Source organism: Punica granatum, chromosome 6 (genome assembly GCF_007655135.1).
Source record: "Punica granatum isolate Tunisia-2019 chromosome 6, ASM765513v2, whole genome shotgun sequence".
Lineage (NCBI taxonomy): Eukaryota > Viridiplantae > Streptophyta > Magnoliopsida > Myrtales > Lythraceae > Punica > Punica granatum.
The window spans coordinates 25286254-25301888 of NC_045132.1; the positions used below are offsets into that span (position 1 = coordinate 25286254).

The 15635-nt window shown below is 40.9% G+C and overlaps 3 protein-coding genes across 3 annotated transcripts; all 3 read right to left on the reverse strand.

The window, feature by feature from the left end:
• Positions 1-2185: 2185 nt before the first annotated feature.
• On the reverse strand, positions 2186-4256 carry LOC116209979 (scarecrow-like protein 3). The gene has a single exon (XM_031543751.1). It carries the CDS (start codon positions 3779-3781, stop codon positions 2369-2371), a length of 1413 nt encoding a protein of 470 aa, XP_031399611.1. The 5' UTR covers positions 3782-4256; the 3' UTR covers positions 2186-2368.
• A 995-nt stretch (positions 4257-5251) lies between these two features.
• LOC116209894 (pseudouridine-5'-phosphate glycosidase) lies at positions 5252-9011 on the reverse strand. The gene is made up of 13 exons (XM_031543643.1): positions 8786-9011; positions 8618-8705; positions 8408-8518; positions 8224-8306; positions 7795-7854; positions 7623-7683; positions 7251-7357; positions 7077-7154; positions 6796-6841; positions 6581-6701; positions 6380-6465; positions 6094-6177; positions 5252-5526 (listed from the first exon to the last, which is right to left on the reverse strand). The coding sequence occupies exons 1-13, from the start codon at positions 8867-8869 to the stop codon at positions 5504-5506; spliced, it is 1032 nt and encodes a 343-aa protein (XP_031399503.1). The 5' UTR covers positions 8870-9011; the 3' UTR covers positions 5252-5503.
• A 3038-nt stretch (positions 9012-12049) lies between these two features.
• Positions 12050-14740, reverse strand: LOC116209876 (phytochromobilin:ferredoxin oxidoreductase, chloroplastic). Its single transcript, XM_031543619.1, has 8 exons — positions 14429-14740; positions 13904-14023; positions 13426-13520; positions 13169-13262; positions 12919-13050; positions 12721-12825; positions 12486-12536; positions 12050-12412 (listed from the first exon to the last, which is right to left on the reverse strand). The coding sequence occupies exons 1-8, from the start codon at positions 14720-14722 to the stop codon at positions 12233-12235; spliced, it is 1071 nt and encodes a 356-aa protein (XP_031399479.1). The 5' UTR covers positions 14723-14740; the 3' UTR covers positions 12050-12232.
• Positions 14741-15635: the final 895 nt, after the last annotated feature.

Here is a 15635-nt window from a genome sequence, read left to right on the forward strand (position 1 = left end):
GTATCGTCATTTGATCCTTATATTTGTATGCATATATATTTCGTGCATCTGTCTAGACATGATCATCTACTTTCATATGGCGAGGATTTTATGAGTTGCCAAACATCGTAGGAATAATGGTGGAAACAGGAAAATTTAACTTATTACCGAAATGGCAAGTTACCAAATTGTTGCATTGATAAAATAGATAACGTCAAGAGAAGCACCCAATGTAGTAATTGAATCTCGACATTTCTTTACGAACTTTCTTTCGCGATGTTGAAAAACTGTATAATTTTTAATTTTTTTAATCGGGATCTTCGGAAGCATCGATGAGTTACTAAGTTTGCTATATCAAAAAAACCGTACCTTCTTAATTGGATCTCATAGAGTCTTTAACCGGCTACCAAATTTGAAAACTCACAACCTTCGTTCCTTGATATAATTTTAACCGAATTACCGGCCATTTGATTAATGAAAGTTTTTATTTTTTCAAAGAAACCTTTTAAAAACTTAACAGTTCGTTATGAACTTTCATTATCAATCTTAAAAATAATATATTCTACACTTTCTTAATCAAGATTTTACGGCCTTAACAAGTTATCGGAACTGAAATTGTATTTTCATTACTTGCTACACCATAACTTAACCGAACTGTATTTCGGATTTTTTTCTTTTGTATGGTCAATGTATGTATAAATTATTAAGAGAGTGAATAGTACAGTGGTGTACTTTTATTAGGTATTTAGGATTTTTATTTTAATATATTAAGCTCATAAATCTCCATTGTAATTGAAAAAAAAAATGTAAACGTAAATTGCAATTCTTAGGACAAAGTGTCGCTTTCACCCTTGGTCTATAGGTTTCAACTATTCAAGCACCTTTTTCTCAGTTACCAATGATAAGTCCGCAATGGGGAAACGTCCAATCTTGGTTTGTTTTCGTCAACTCCGATTATTAGTCCATCACTTTGAGATAAATCCATCTTAATTTAAAAGATAATAATACAAAATACTTAGGGCATGTTTGGATTGCAAATTTAAGTATTTTAATTTTAACTTTAATTTTAACTTAACACACTACACAACAAAAACACACATTTCCCAAGTCAAATTTATAATCTCATCTCATTTGTCATTTTTCACAATCAAAATCAAAGTTAAAGTTTTGTAACTTTAACTCTGAATCCAAACGGCCCATTAATTTTCGCTTGACCTGATTTTCGTAACAAGTGATCGGAAATTGCATTGATGAATGACTTTGACCCTTTGTTAGGATCGGGGATATCCACTATCCTAACAATAAGGGATAAATTCTAAGCTAATAATACGCGTAGTTAATAACTTCTTAATTTGGAGTTCTTGACGTGGACTTTAAGAGACCCGAGTGGGTATCGATTTACATTTATTTTTATATGTACCGTACCAAGTCGAGTAAACTAAAAAGCGATGATTGTATCACGTGTCTGCAACTCCAAAATCAATACCGCCATTGACATGATTTGTGCTACCTCTAGTGTCAAGTCACTTCAATGATAAGTCCGTAGACAATTTGCTAACTGTTGACTCGACTGGAGTCTAACATCGATGAAAAGTTTACCGCAGTTACCGTGAATGCAATCGATCTCTGCCATTAGAGCAATTAGATCAAGAACACAACGGTCCCGTTTGTTTTCAGGGTTACAATCACAAAAATTTTAACTTTAACTTTAACTCAACCCATTACACAATAAAAATACACATTTCTCAAGTCAATTTTAACTTTAACTCAACATACTATACAACATTTGTCCTTTTCCATAATCAAAATTAAAGTTACTTTAACTCTGAAACCAAACGCCTCAGTTACGTCTGTGTAGGTTCAGATCCGCGAGACGGTTTGATAGCTTGCTATGATGACATCGGCAGCTGTCTAGTCCGAAGTCGGAGTTGCCCTTGGCTTTGACCAAAAATTCTGGTTTGCCTTTTTAACTACAAAAAAAACGGCGATATGACAATGAGATTAGGTGGCCAAAACTTCCACCAACTAATATCTACCAAACGTCAACTTAAAAGTGCAGAGCCGCAAGTGGGCTCGTGGGCTGAAAGTGGGACCGTGGGTCGAAAATGTTTGGGCCCATTGATTTCAAACTAATGGGCCAAGCCCAAGTAGGCCCATCTACGCGGTCTTGTGGGAAAAGGAAAGTCTTGATCTAAGACGAGGGACATTCAGAAAAATGAAAATGTAGTCATTAGTGAGTACAAGTACTAAGTACAGTCGAAATGATCGATTAGAAGAGTTCGTTATACATCGAGTACCCGTGATGGAAATATAAATTAGATCCAATCGGTTCGATTATATGTAAAAAGAATCGAAACGAATTAATGGTCTCCATGACAGTGTTTTTTTCCTACTTCCTGCTCGTCCAAGCGGATACCGAGAAGAGCGAACGATCCTGCCAATAGATCACGGCGCACCCGTTCTCTTCCTTGATCCGATACGAGTCGCAGTTATATACCTGCAACAACATCCTGGCCTGCAACAAACTGAGATAGCTCAATGGCACGTTCTTGAACCCGCCCGTATCGAGCCTCCAGGCCCACTTCTCGAGCCTCTCGTGCCTCTCCTTCCTCTCTGCTCCCTCGCATGCTATGATGTTCTTTATCTCTTCTCCGAACATCATCTTCTCTAACTTCAGCCTCTCCACGGAAGTTCTCGGCACTGTGGACTCGAGGCAATCGAACATTGCAGCGTAAGAGTATAGAGCTTCGGTTAGCCTCTCCATTAAGGGCAGCCCGTTGTGGTTCGAGTCCTGTTCCATTACTACCACCACGAGCTTCGGGGAGAGACCCCGCAGGTTGCTTAAGAAACTCTCGATCTTACTGTGGCAGCTCGCGGTAAGTGGCGGCGAAGACGTAGAGTCGGGACTCCCGCTATAACCATTAGCCGGGTCCTTCTCAAGCAACCCGCCCGATGAACTTCGGTTCATTTGCAATAACTTCTGCAAGTGGATCCCATTCGATCCGAAAAGGCTTCTTTTCCGGGTAGATTCGTCATCAGAGGCCAAGAGAGTATGAAACTGGAGGAACGAGCTGATCGCTAAAGCCTCGCCGGTCTTAACACGAAGTGTGTCGAAATCGAGGCTGTCTAATGTGCTGACGACAGGATTGAACTGGAAAGGAATGTCTAACTTCTCCGCTTCCTCTGCGAGCCTCTTGGCCATTCCATCCAATACCGGCTTCTCCGGATGAATCCCCGTGATCCTCAGATGGGGCGGGCCTCCGGATCGAGCACTCAAGGCCTGAAGAAGCGGGATCCACTGCGAGGGCTCGGACCCGCAAAGATCGATCACATGGACCATCTTCTCCCCTTCCATGGCTTCGATGATCGCCTGGTTCGCGAGCACGAAGCCCGCCTTCAGGAACGGAAACATCTCGAAGAACAGCTTCTTAACCAGCATTTCATCGGACAGTATTGAAACTCTGGTGGAATTCAGTGCCCTGTGGAGACCAGGCCAGGACTTAATGATCCGGTCCGCGAGAGCCTCGGCGAAGTAGGCGGCAATCCTCTGCATCGTGTCCCCGTTCATGGATGAGAGCTGGGATATCTGGTCGAGCGCAACATTCGCATTGGAGAGGCTGCCCGAGGAGACGTAATTAGCGCAAGCAAGCAGCAGGTGGATGAGGTAGAGGCCCCTCTCCTCGGACTTCAGTTCCCGGAGCCACGGGTACGGTGACCCACCGAGGCTAGGAGGAAGGGACATCTTCGAGAAGAGCTGCAGCGGCCATGAAGTTGCAGAGGAAGAACCATCATCTTGGTCCATCAGTTAGTTAACTTACTATAACTGACGGGATCAAACGAACTCCTCCGGGAGATGAAGTTCCCGCCCCTGAGTTGATTCCCCGGCAACAAACAAAGACGACCGTGATCGGAAAGACGAAGCTAGTTCGGTTGGAGTCTGGAGAACTTATCAGCTCTTCCCCCAGCTTTCGTTCTGTTTTATTGTTAGGAACGGGGAATGGAGAATGGTTCTTGTTTCGTGAGGTCCCCTCTTGGACGGAACTTCGTCCTCCCGAAGGCCGGAACGAACGGTGGAGATCGAGTCTTATCGGATCTGACGGTACAGAATTCGAACAGTGCGTGCTAATATCGGTATCGAAAATTAATGTGGAACAACTGGAGCAAGCAAGTGCCCTTAAGAACGACCTTTTTTTCTATATTTTTGGGCGGGGGTGGGGATTGTTATTTTGTTTAGTAGGTGGGAAGGATTGTTGGCTTCGTGGCTACGTTTGGTTGTCGGGAATGGGGGGCAGTGACGCGAGACCTTTTTTCTTGTCGGAAAGCGATTTGGGGTTTTGTCCAGAGTTTTGAGTGGCGGGGTGGTGGGGGGGGGGGGGCCTTCGGTGGAATGAGGAATTTATGAGAAGGCGTGCCCCCTTTCGTTGAACGAATTCATTGCCTTTTGGACTCATTCCACATTATATATGATTCACAAATTAACTAATCTCTTTTGAAGGTTGGCTTGACGTTCAAGTTCGAATTATCATATATGAGAATACTTATTCATATCCGATCACGCATACGACCCGTGATCTCATGGAACATTTGTATCATGTGTGTGTGTGGATAATGAACACCTCTTGATTAATATCAAGAGTAAACGTGTCGTCAGCTTGATTCTAATCACAAAACATTCCCTACTAGTTGTTGGGTGGCTAAACCATGGATTTAGATAACTACAAATTTTGGATTGCCATTTTTCCATCTGGGGTTTGTCCGTTTGTTATTGTTCGGAATTGGACTCTTGTGTGGGTGGGTTTGTCTCGAGGTCAAGGGTGGGAATCAATCAAATTGGAAAAGGAGGAGCGGTTTTGTTTGGATTATTCCAATGTCAGAAGAAGCCAAACATGTCCTTCCTAGCAAAGACAAACATTTGCCCCCTCCAACAGCTTTGTGTGTGTTTTGTTTGTTTCCTAGCGGGGTGAGAGCGTGGGAATTGTCAGAAGAGACTTCCACGTACTTCCAAGGATTAGGACAAACCCAACTAACCACAAAGAAAACAAAAGGTTTGTGTGTCTTTCACGCACAACGTTTCTTCCGCCTTTTGTTATGGCGGAAAGGGATAGAAATCCCAGTCCGCATGGAGTGCTTACGTATCGGGACGTGGTGCGTTCTAGATCGCATGGTGGTCTTCCCATGACCGAAGACGAGTAGTTGTTTCAGCCTCGGAAGAATGGTGCGGATGCTTACGAGGACGGGGAGTTTTTGTTGCTGCCGTAGCAACGGCTGCAGATATAAAGTTACTCGACGATACATCACTGCAACAAATACGAACAATCTAAGACAAGCAAAGCATTTGTGATAAAACAATCGAGTAACGAGTGCACCCTTGGCAGGAGAAATCTACAGAAATCTAACTGCTAAGCTTTCCATCATTATTCCATTTTTCCCATAAGAGCATTCTACGAGGATTCTCCACAACGGCAAAGGTGCAGACTCAGTCGGTTTCCAGACGAGTTTTGGTAACAAACCTCAACTCGGGTGCCTACAACTTTGATTCAGCATCACCTATCAAAAGGTGGACAAACAAAACAAGTAATTATCGCTGGAAAATTTGACAGCTTAGTTGACAACTAATGCAATGTAAATGACGACTGAAAAAACAAAGTTCAGTAAGGTTTGACAATACTTTTTTGACTGTTGTGTAAGATATTTGACAATCTCGTCCAGTGTCTCCTCAATTTAAAAGAGAATTAATCTCATTGTAGTGAGGTGTAATCGTGTAGGGTAAGAAAAGAATTAGCACGAGAATGACCAGGAGAAGCAAAAGGGAAGTGGAATTAGAAAGAAATAGAAACGATAACCAAAAACTCCCATAGTGATTATTTATTCTCAAGATTACTTAATACTAAAGCCCATCCCTAATCGCCCACTAATGTGAAAGTCTAAACCTAAAATATGGGCCTAATGAGAGCCCAAGCCTCACTTGAAAATAAATACGATAAAAACACAACTAAAATAAAGTTAGTTAATGCTCCTGCATCATAAAATCTGTATAATTTCTTGTGACATTTATAACAACAATGCCGAGACTCATTTTTTCTTGCATCTGAGACAGTAAAGAGAACAACTCACCAGCATTGCCATTTTGTCTGAGCTGTGAAAGGGCCACTGCAATCTTTGCACCAACTCGGGCATTGTTCTTCAGTAATTCAATGTCTGTTCCTTGTTAAGAAACTATCAGCCGACAAAATCAGATTTGACAGATAAAAGTAAAAAAAAAAAAATTCAACTCCCTTCGGGTTAGTAATCCACGTTGGCTTTTGCATCAGCTTTATGTGATCCAGCATTCAATATCACCAAAAAGGAGGAGGAAAAAAAAATGAATTGCAAAAGTTTCATAAACAATCTGAAAGGATAATAGATGCTAACGAGGATCCTCCAGTCAGTTCATTCACTCTCTGGAGCAGGAATGGTGTTTCTGCACTTCCCGTGACATTCCTATCCCTGCGAGTGAAAATAAAGCTAAATGACATAAATCTCAAGTATATTCAGAGCAGGCATAAAAGAGAACTTTAAGTTTGGTATATCTTAATATAGTGATCAGAGGATAATACTTCACCTTGCTTCTTTAAGGGCCTGCTGAATAGCATTCTCAATTTTGATCCCAGAAGCAGCATGCTCTTTTGGAATTGGTACAGCAATCAGAATTCCACTTCCTAACTTCAGCATAGCATTGGCATCTGCATCACATTTGATCATCCTTAATATGTAAGAATATATGTATAGGCTATACAGGTCAGCAAACAAATGTAAAGGATAATTGAGCTCACTTGCCTATGAGCCGAGCACATTCTTCAGGTGTATCTACACGGCAAGGAGCCTAGATTATCATTGAAGTTAGAAGAAGTATGAATAAATTTTACATCTGCACTCAAACACAAGTTCCTATATGCAGACAAGGAGATGCTCCTGTTCATTGAATTGATCATTTGTGCTCTCTTCCATGTATCATAATTGACCTACTCTCGCACCACCTTTGTTGCATCAATAATTGAACAAAGAGTCTAAGTGCATAAGAAGCCATCACAAGAAAAGGTGAAAGAGAATGGAGATACCTTGCAGCCACTTTTTTCAGTGAAAAATGCCGGAAACTCATCAGTGCCAAATGCAGCAACACAGACTCCCTGAGTTTCCTGAATTGCAATTCCATTATAATTCATTGTAAGATAGTTTTGAAATATCATTACTGAACCAGGACCCAAGAATTACAGAAGAGAAAATCTACATACCAAATACTCAAGCGTCTTGGGAATGTCTAATATTGATTTTGGACCAGCAGAAATAACAGCCACAGTTGTTCTTCCAAGCTCAGTTAGATCAGATGATATGTCCATGGCTGAACACAGGGAAATAAAACTGTAAGAAGCAAATCTAACAGAAACAGGCAGAGAGCTCCTTAAGCTCCAAGTAGACACAAAGTGCCAAGTCCTCTGTGTTTGTGTGTGTGTGTGTGTGTCTCTCTCTTTTCTCTTTTTAATCTTAACAACAATTCCCAACAGGAAGTATACATAAAATTGATGTCTCCTCCTTATGGAAAAGAAGAATCTCACATTAAGTTCAATTGGCTTGCATTCATCATACACACGTCAACAAGAACTTACTATGCTCGCCGTGCCGATGGACTCCTCCTGTACCTCCAGTAGCAAAAACAGAAATTCCAACCTAAAGAAACAAAAGCATCAAATGCAAGTAAAGATTAGCAACAGCTGAAACATAAGCTTTGCGATCAACTGCTATGTATTTGTAAAACAACTGGAAGAAGACAGAAGTCACCTTGGAAGCAAAAAACATGGTTGCGGAAACTGTTGTTGCACCATTGCCTCTAGCGGCCACCTAAATTAGTATGCGACATAAAAGTACTTCATGAAATTTCTCCATCATAATTCAAAAAGGAATTGCATGGAAAACAAAAGCAGAAGCAGGTCATGCAGAATGACAGTTAAGGCACTTCATCCACAGAACAGATACACTACAAACAGATACAGCTGTTGATGTCCCGGCAAGAAGCAAGAAATTGCAATTCTCATGCATTATTGGAGGAAGACCCATTTGGCTCCATTTCCAAAGCTAAAGCATGTATACAAGAGTGACAATCATGCTGTCATTTGATACTATCTACGAAAACCATTCATGGATATCCATATGACGATTATGCTCGGTAGAGCTAAGAATTACTTGACTAAAACTAGGAGAACTGCTCACCACATGGGCGATATCCCTCCGAGCGGTCTTTCTAACTTTGCTTCCCAGTATAGCGAGCTTCTTCAGATCCTCCATGCTCAGGCCTGCCCACCGGAAATGAGAACACTTGACATATATCATCATTCAGAATCCAAAAAAAAAAAAAAAGAAGAAAATGCTAGATGCAAGAGTGCAGTAGAAGCACCTATGCACGGAACGCCATCTAAGATGGCAATGGTTGCGGGAACTGCTCCATTCTCCCGCACGATCGATTCCAACTGCTTCGCAGTCTCGAAATTCTGAGGATACGGCATCCCTAACCACAACACGAATTGAAAACCACATTTCATCTCCGAACCAGCGACAACCTTATGTAAAAGATTTCCGAAACATAGTATTAGCAAAAGATATATACCATGAGATATGACAGTGGACTCGAGCGCCAAGACAGCCTTCCCGCTCGACAGAGCATCAGACACCTCCGGCGATATCTTGAACAAGCTCTGCCAGAGGAGAGAAGATTGATCGAGCTGTCCCAGAATTGCCAGCTAATTTCCGACCAAGCTGATGGAACATAGGTTACCTTGTCGTAGATTGATCCCTCCGGGGGCTGAAGGTGCCGATTGAAACGAGACAGACGAGAGAGAGCAGAAGAAGAAGACTCCATCGTCTGAACTCCTTTGGGAGAGGGAATGGACGAATCGCCGGAATCGTTAGACGGAGAGTGGACTGAGAGGAGTACGTGCAGCTCACGCGTATCCCGGGGAGCGGGAGCGTACGGAATATATATAGGAGGGAAATTTTGTGTATCAATCACAGCAAAATCTTAAATTGGGTTTTGAGGCCAAATTGTGGCTCTTAACTCTTCTAGAGAGAGAAAATACTCTGTTTTTCAGTCTTAATCTTGCAAAAACTTGATGAGAGAGTATTTTGAGAGGATTCTGGGTGAATTGTGATGGATACTGAGAGTAGCATTGATCGGGAAGTTGTGATGATTGGAGATCCAGTCAATGCACCTAGTGCAGAGGCGGATCCTGAGAATCACAGCTCTGCGTCTATGGTAGCAGAATCGGATGATTCGGGGAAGATAAGGCTGTTTGGTGATGCCGGGCAGCGGGCGAGTTTGCATTGTTTTCTTGCCGAGTTCATCTCCCCCGATCAAAGTGCGTTTGTGAAAGGTAAGACTATTGGAGACAATATTCTGATGGCACATGAACTTGTCAAGGGGTACCAAAGGGAGAGAATATCACCTAGGTGCACGATTAAGGCTGATGTTATGAAGGCCTTTGATTCTGTTCATTGGGATTTTGTTGCGAATATATTTGAAGCTATTAACATGCCTAGTCAGTTCACTGGCTGGGTGAAGGAGTGCGTAACTGGATCGGTTTTTTCTATTATTATGATTTTTATGAAGGGTGAACCTGATTCTCCGAGGACCATCATGGAGATACTTCACAGATTTTATAACATGTCTGGTTTGAAACTCAATCCTGCAAAGTCTGAACTTTACTGTGGTGGAATGAACAAAGAGGGAGTGCAGGAGCTGCTGAAGATCAGCAATTTTAGAAAAGGTTCTTTGCCTGTTCGTTATCTGGGTGTTCCTTAAATACCTGGAAGGCTTACTGACGAGGATTGTAGGTCTCTCGTTTACAAGATAACTCAAAGGATCGACTCATGGGCCTCGAGGAAGCTTTCTTATGCTGGTAGACTTCAGTTGATCCAATCCGTCATTCATGCTGTCATGAACTTCTGGTGCAATGCCTTTGTATTGCCCAAGAAGGTTGTAAGAGCTGTGGAACGAAAGTGTAAGGTCTATCTATGGAAAGGGAAGGAAGGAGATGCTAGGGGAGCTAAGGTCAAGTGGGATTCTGTATGCTTACCCAAGAAAGAAGGGGGGCTGGGGGTTAAAGATTTGTGTTCATGGAATTCAGCTTGTAACCTTGAATTGATTTGGCGCTTGTTGAGCAAATCAGGTTCAATATGGATTGCTTGGTTAAATGCCAATATCATTAAAGGTAGAAGAAGCTTATGGTCACTCAAGGATTCTGGCAATTACTTGTATGCTTGGAGGAAAGTGCTAAAGCTTAGAGTACGAGTTTATTCTCGTTTTAGGTGGGAGTTGGTTGATGGCAAGTCTATTCTCTTTTGGTATGATAATTCGACTTCAGAATCTCCTCTCATAACCTTCCTATTCTGCAGCGTCTGAGGTTCTTCTTGTTAAATGTCAGGAGCTGAGGCATTGCAGAGGCTTAAGAAGGCAGAACCTCTATAACATCATCTTTGGCTCTTCCCTGACTGATAGGATTGACAAGGTAGTTTGGCAAAGGGATACCGAAGGGAGATTCTCAATTGCAAGTGCCTGGAATGTATTGAGACGCAAGGAAGCTCGGGCGCAATGGCATAATCTTGTGTGGAAGGGCCCTGTAATTCCAAGACATAGCTTTATTAGCTGGTTTGCTATTCAAAACAAGCTTACTATGCTTGATAAAGTTGCTATTTGGAACACGGGTGTTGTTACTATTTGTCAACTTTGTAATGTGGAGGAGGAATGTAGAGACCATCTCTTTTCTGCTTGTAAATTTTACAAACTGGTATGGGCCAAAGTCTTGCAGGAAAGTGGAATTCACAAGTCTATAAGGGGTTGGAGTCGAGAATTAAACTGGGGCATTGAAAACCTGAGAGGGCTCTACTTCGGCTTGCTTGGAATGCCTACATATATTTTTTATGGAGGGCTCGGAATATGAAGATTTTTGAAGGTGAGATTCCATCTATTGAGGAAGTATGGGAGTTTATTCACAGTTCTGTCAAAGCAAGAATGTTGGGATGCAAAGATCTCCTCAGGAAGAGAAGAAACAATGTGCAGGATAACACACTGTTGAGATGTTATATTAGTTAGCTGTTCTGTTGGTTGTCTTGTTTTCCTATTTGCAGGAATTTCTGTTGCTTTGTGGGTGAGCCTATGTGTCTGGTTAGTGATGGATTTGTTTTGGATGAACTGTTCTACTGTATTGATATTGGGCCTTTTGGTCTTGTACTCTGAAGTTGTTTATCAATGAAGAGACTGCTGGAGCTCGTCCCCAAAAACAAAAAAAGAAAAAGAAAATCTTAAATTGGGTTTCATTGGAAATCTTGCCCTCATTTACCAATTTGATATAATCTCCTCCTTATAATTTTATAAATTATGCAATAAATTACTTATATAGGCATGTAATTTGCGTTGTAATCACTTTAAAATTCGGGAGAGGATATGAACAGGTAAATTTTTCCAATCATTTTAACATTCTCGCGCCTGCCAATGCACGCATTCAGGCGCAATTGATCATCCCCTAGCCATTTTCAATCAAACATGTAACCCTCGCATGTCAGATCAACGGTGAAACGATTTATTGGACTTATGTTGAGATTAACACATGTTCTGGATGGCATAACTTGGACTGCAAGTTCCGTCTCTTAACTTAGATTCATTGGACTTATGTTGAGATTAACACATGTTCTGGATGGCATAACTTGGACTGCAAGTTCCGTCTCTTAACTTAAGTTTGGTTTGAGAGTATTGTTGCCGATGAAGAAGTATTGAAACAAAATTGCTAAAAAAATAAATGTTGACTCACTAACAAGTTAATATGTTTTAGTTTAAAACTGCTGAAAATAAAAAATACAATTATTAATACTTGAAATGGAATAAGTAAAAACAGATTTCATAAACACCTATTAATTTAATTGAGAAAATCACGTTTGCAACCGCAATTTTGACTCAAATCGTGATTTTAAAAACTCTAACCAAACACCAAATCTGCTTAAAATTATGGGAAAAGGTCATTATTGAACCCCTCACCGCACTCCCAGATGATCTCTTAATGTAATCTCCATAAGAAGAAAATCAGAATCCAATTTGAACTTGACCAAAATTCATGATCCAGTAATGAATGAGATCACAAGGAGGGAAGAAAATACATCAAAATCAAACAACAATCCTATGGTAAATTAGATATATACTCGGATGCTAATTTCCTGATTGATTGATCGTAATCTACTCGCTACCAATGAACTCTCCTTTTGAGTTCCATGGCCGACTCTCAAAGGACTTCCCCATCATGCTCCGCTTCTCATTAACAGTCCCGTCCTCGCACCGATACTCAGGGAAGTAGTCTAGGAAAGATTTGGTCCCCAAAGAATCAACCCCTTCGAAGAGGAAGTTCCTCACCACGTCCTGTGAAATCATCCGAGAGTAAGAGATTTTTATCCCAAGCAAGGGAATAGATTCCAGCGGAAGAAGATCATACCTTTGCTCGCGTCTCCCTGATCAATCTCTTCAGAAGTTGATGACCCGGGTCCTAAAAGGCAACATGAGGCAGAAACATGTGTCAAACTCCCCAAGTATTGCATGGGTTATAAAAGAAAGCTGATACTGAATTGCCAGTGCTTCTGGTCTCACTCGAGCAAATTATTTATGCAGTATAACACAGTAACATAATTGGGAAAAGTTTAAGATGAAGGAGAAAGTCGAGTCAAGCGTACCTTTTCTGCTCTCCATGTCAGATATCTATGTTGTGCTTCTCGATTGGCAGCAATTCGAGATGCATTGGTCTCCTTTTCTCCGAGGTCCATCAACAGAAGCCAAGCCTAAAAGCAGAAAAAGGTTCAACATAAAGCTAAAATTTGACCTAAAGAAGAGGAACATAAACGAGGATCTTGACGTGAAAGATTTGAAGTTACCTTGAGATAATCCTTGAACGCCGAGTAGAGAACATCTTGCATGTATTGACTAGAGTTGAACCTGGTCCATATAACGATTGGCGAGAAAAATTTCAGGGACTCACCAGTGAGTTTTCCACCCCATGGTAAAAGCTGCAGAGGATAAATCGTGTTAACTGACCTCAGAACTGTTGAAATTCAATGCCTCTTGTCAGAAGGATAAATTAGTACTTCTAAAATTGCGGCATTTAGTAGATTCCATTTTGCACACCTCAGCATACTTAAGACCGAGAGGAAGCAGGCTCTCATAATATTTCTCCTTGTAATCTTCATTTTCGACTACATCATACAAAGGATTAAGGTCCCTGGAAACAGCTGGTAAAGCGTCAAAGTCTGAACATTACAATAAGCCTCTCTTATAAGCAAAGAAGAAGTCGGCACTAAATATTGGAGGATCGTATCCGTACTTAGTGGCCAAAGCAGAACATAAAGTTTATGGTGGAAATTAAATATGCAGTGGTCACTTACAGGACAACTATGTTCGTCTTGGAAGCAGAGAAGAAGTTGGCACAAAATATCGGGAGATCATACTCTGATTCGGGAAATACAGCAAAATCCAAAACCTAGACAGATCATCTTCAGAGGAAAATATATATAGCTTCCAAATATATGATCAACAATCAAACAACAGGAACGTAGGAAATACAAACTAAGCCCTTGGGCTTGCAGGGTGCTCAAGCGAATCGTGGGGATTCGTCGGGCGAAGCCCGGAGACTCCTAGAGATACAAACTAAGCAAGAGGCCTCAGCAGATCACTCTGAGGTCCGGTCTCATCTAATGCAACTGTGAAACCCAATGGATAGTTTTCCATGAATGGCGTGTCAATCCCTTTATGAATCCAAACAAACTACAACTATTACTTAGTAAAACCATAACCAAAAAATCGAGAATCTGACCAACTTTTTTATGAGTCAGGGCGATCATACGCGAAACAAGCACTTAATACCTGCATCCCGTCACTCCCTTCAATGCTCAAACTTCGAAGAAGTCTAACTTTGGGCGCCTTATATGACAACACTGCAAGGTCGGTTTTTCCATCCAAGGCCTTCATGGCACTGAACTTATCCTGCGAGTTCATAGCACATTAAACCTTCTTTGATAAAAACAGTGACCGAAATTTGGACAAAGTAGAAGACAGTTAGCAAGTAAAGAACACTCAAAGCGTAAAACAAATCACCCCTTTTTCCTCTCTCTCCACCTGAAAAGATTCATTCTTTGATCCCCAGTTGAACCCGTCTCAATTCCGACATGCTCTTCACCAAAAACCCGACAAAAAGTTCTAAACTTTCCCCGAAAATGGTTCCAATTCCCTGTTTTGAGAAGTGTTCTCTTGACAACATTAAGAACCACCCGAAGTGACATGGAATGCTCAAATGGCAAATGCCAACTTCTACCTGGACGTCTTCTAATTGAGTAGGGGAAGACGAACCCCACGGCCAGAACAGAGCCCAGAAGTGGAAATGGAGCTTACCTGCAGAGGTGACGGGTCCAAATGGGTATGGCGTTTCGTCTCGTCCACGGCGAATTGGACGAACTTACGGTAAGAGAAACCAGAGGCCTGTGCCTGAACGGATGCTGAAGCTCTTCTGCTGACTCCTGCGCCATTAACGGGCAGAGCAATTCTGCTCAGTAAAGTGGACCCAGACCTCGAATTCCAGCGGAGGCTCGTCGAGGGAGGAGACTCCATCAATGGGTCATCTCCTCTCAGTTGCATCTGCCAACCCCAAAAGCTCGGCAGCTCAGTCGCTGTCGGAGCTATGCTCATCAGTTTGTTGGATTTTGTGTCGGGAATTCTGATTCTGGATGACGGTGTTTAAGAGAATCACCAAAATTTCCCTCCCGTCCCCGAAACTTTCTGTACTTTCACTTTTCACCCCTGCTGCCTCAGACGCGTATATTTTCGATGCTCGAGATAAATTAGCAGTCTATGTTTCGATACAAGCTGCAGTCAATCTTCCTACATAATATTTCTGATTTGATAGTTTATGGAGAGCTAACGAAAAAAACTAAAAATTTAACTTAGGGTGTGTTTTTTTCAACTGAATTAAATAAATGTTTAAAAGTTAGTTACAAGTTAGTTATAAAATAAAATGAATGTAAGAATGAGGGAAACTAAAAATTTAAATTAGGGTGTGTTTTTTTCAATTGAATCAAGTAAGTGCTTAAAAGTTAGAACGAGCAATAAAATATTCCTTCTGAAAAACACTCTTCATGGCTTTTTAAGTTAGTTATAACATAATATGAATGTAAGAATGTGGGAAAAATGAGAGAAAATGATTTAAATTACTTAATCATTAATTAAAAAATCAATTAATAAAATAACTAAAAAATTTTGACTTAATAAAATAAGTCATTCTTCACTATTAGTGCTCTTTATCTCTCACAAAATTTTTCTCATTCTTATTCATTCCGTTATTCTTCCTGTATATTTCTTCCCTTAACTAATTAAGTGCCTAATTCATCAAACACCCATGAGTATGTTTGTTTCAACTTAATTAAATAAGTTCTTAAAAGTTAGTTATAAGTTAGTGGTAAGAGAAAATAAATGTAAGAAAAAATAAAAGATGAGAGAGAAATATCTAAACTACTTAATCATTAAGCAAAAAACCACTTAATGAAATAAGTAGAAAATTTTAACGTAATCAAATAAATTATTCTTCACTTATTAATGCTATTTA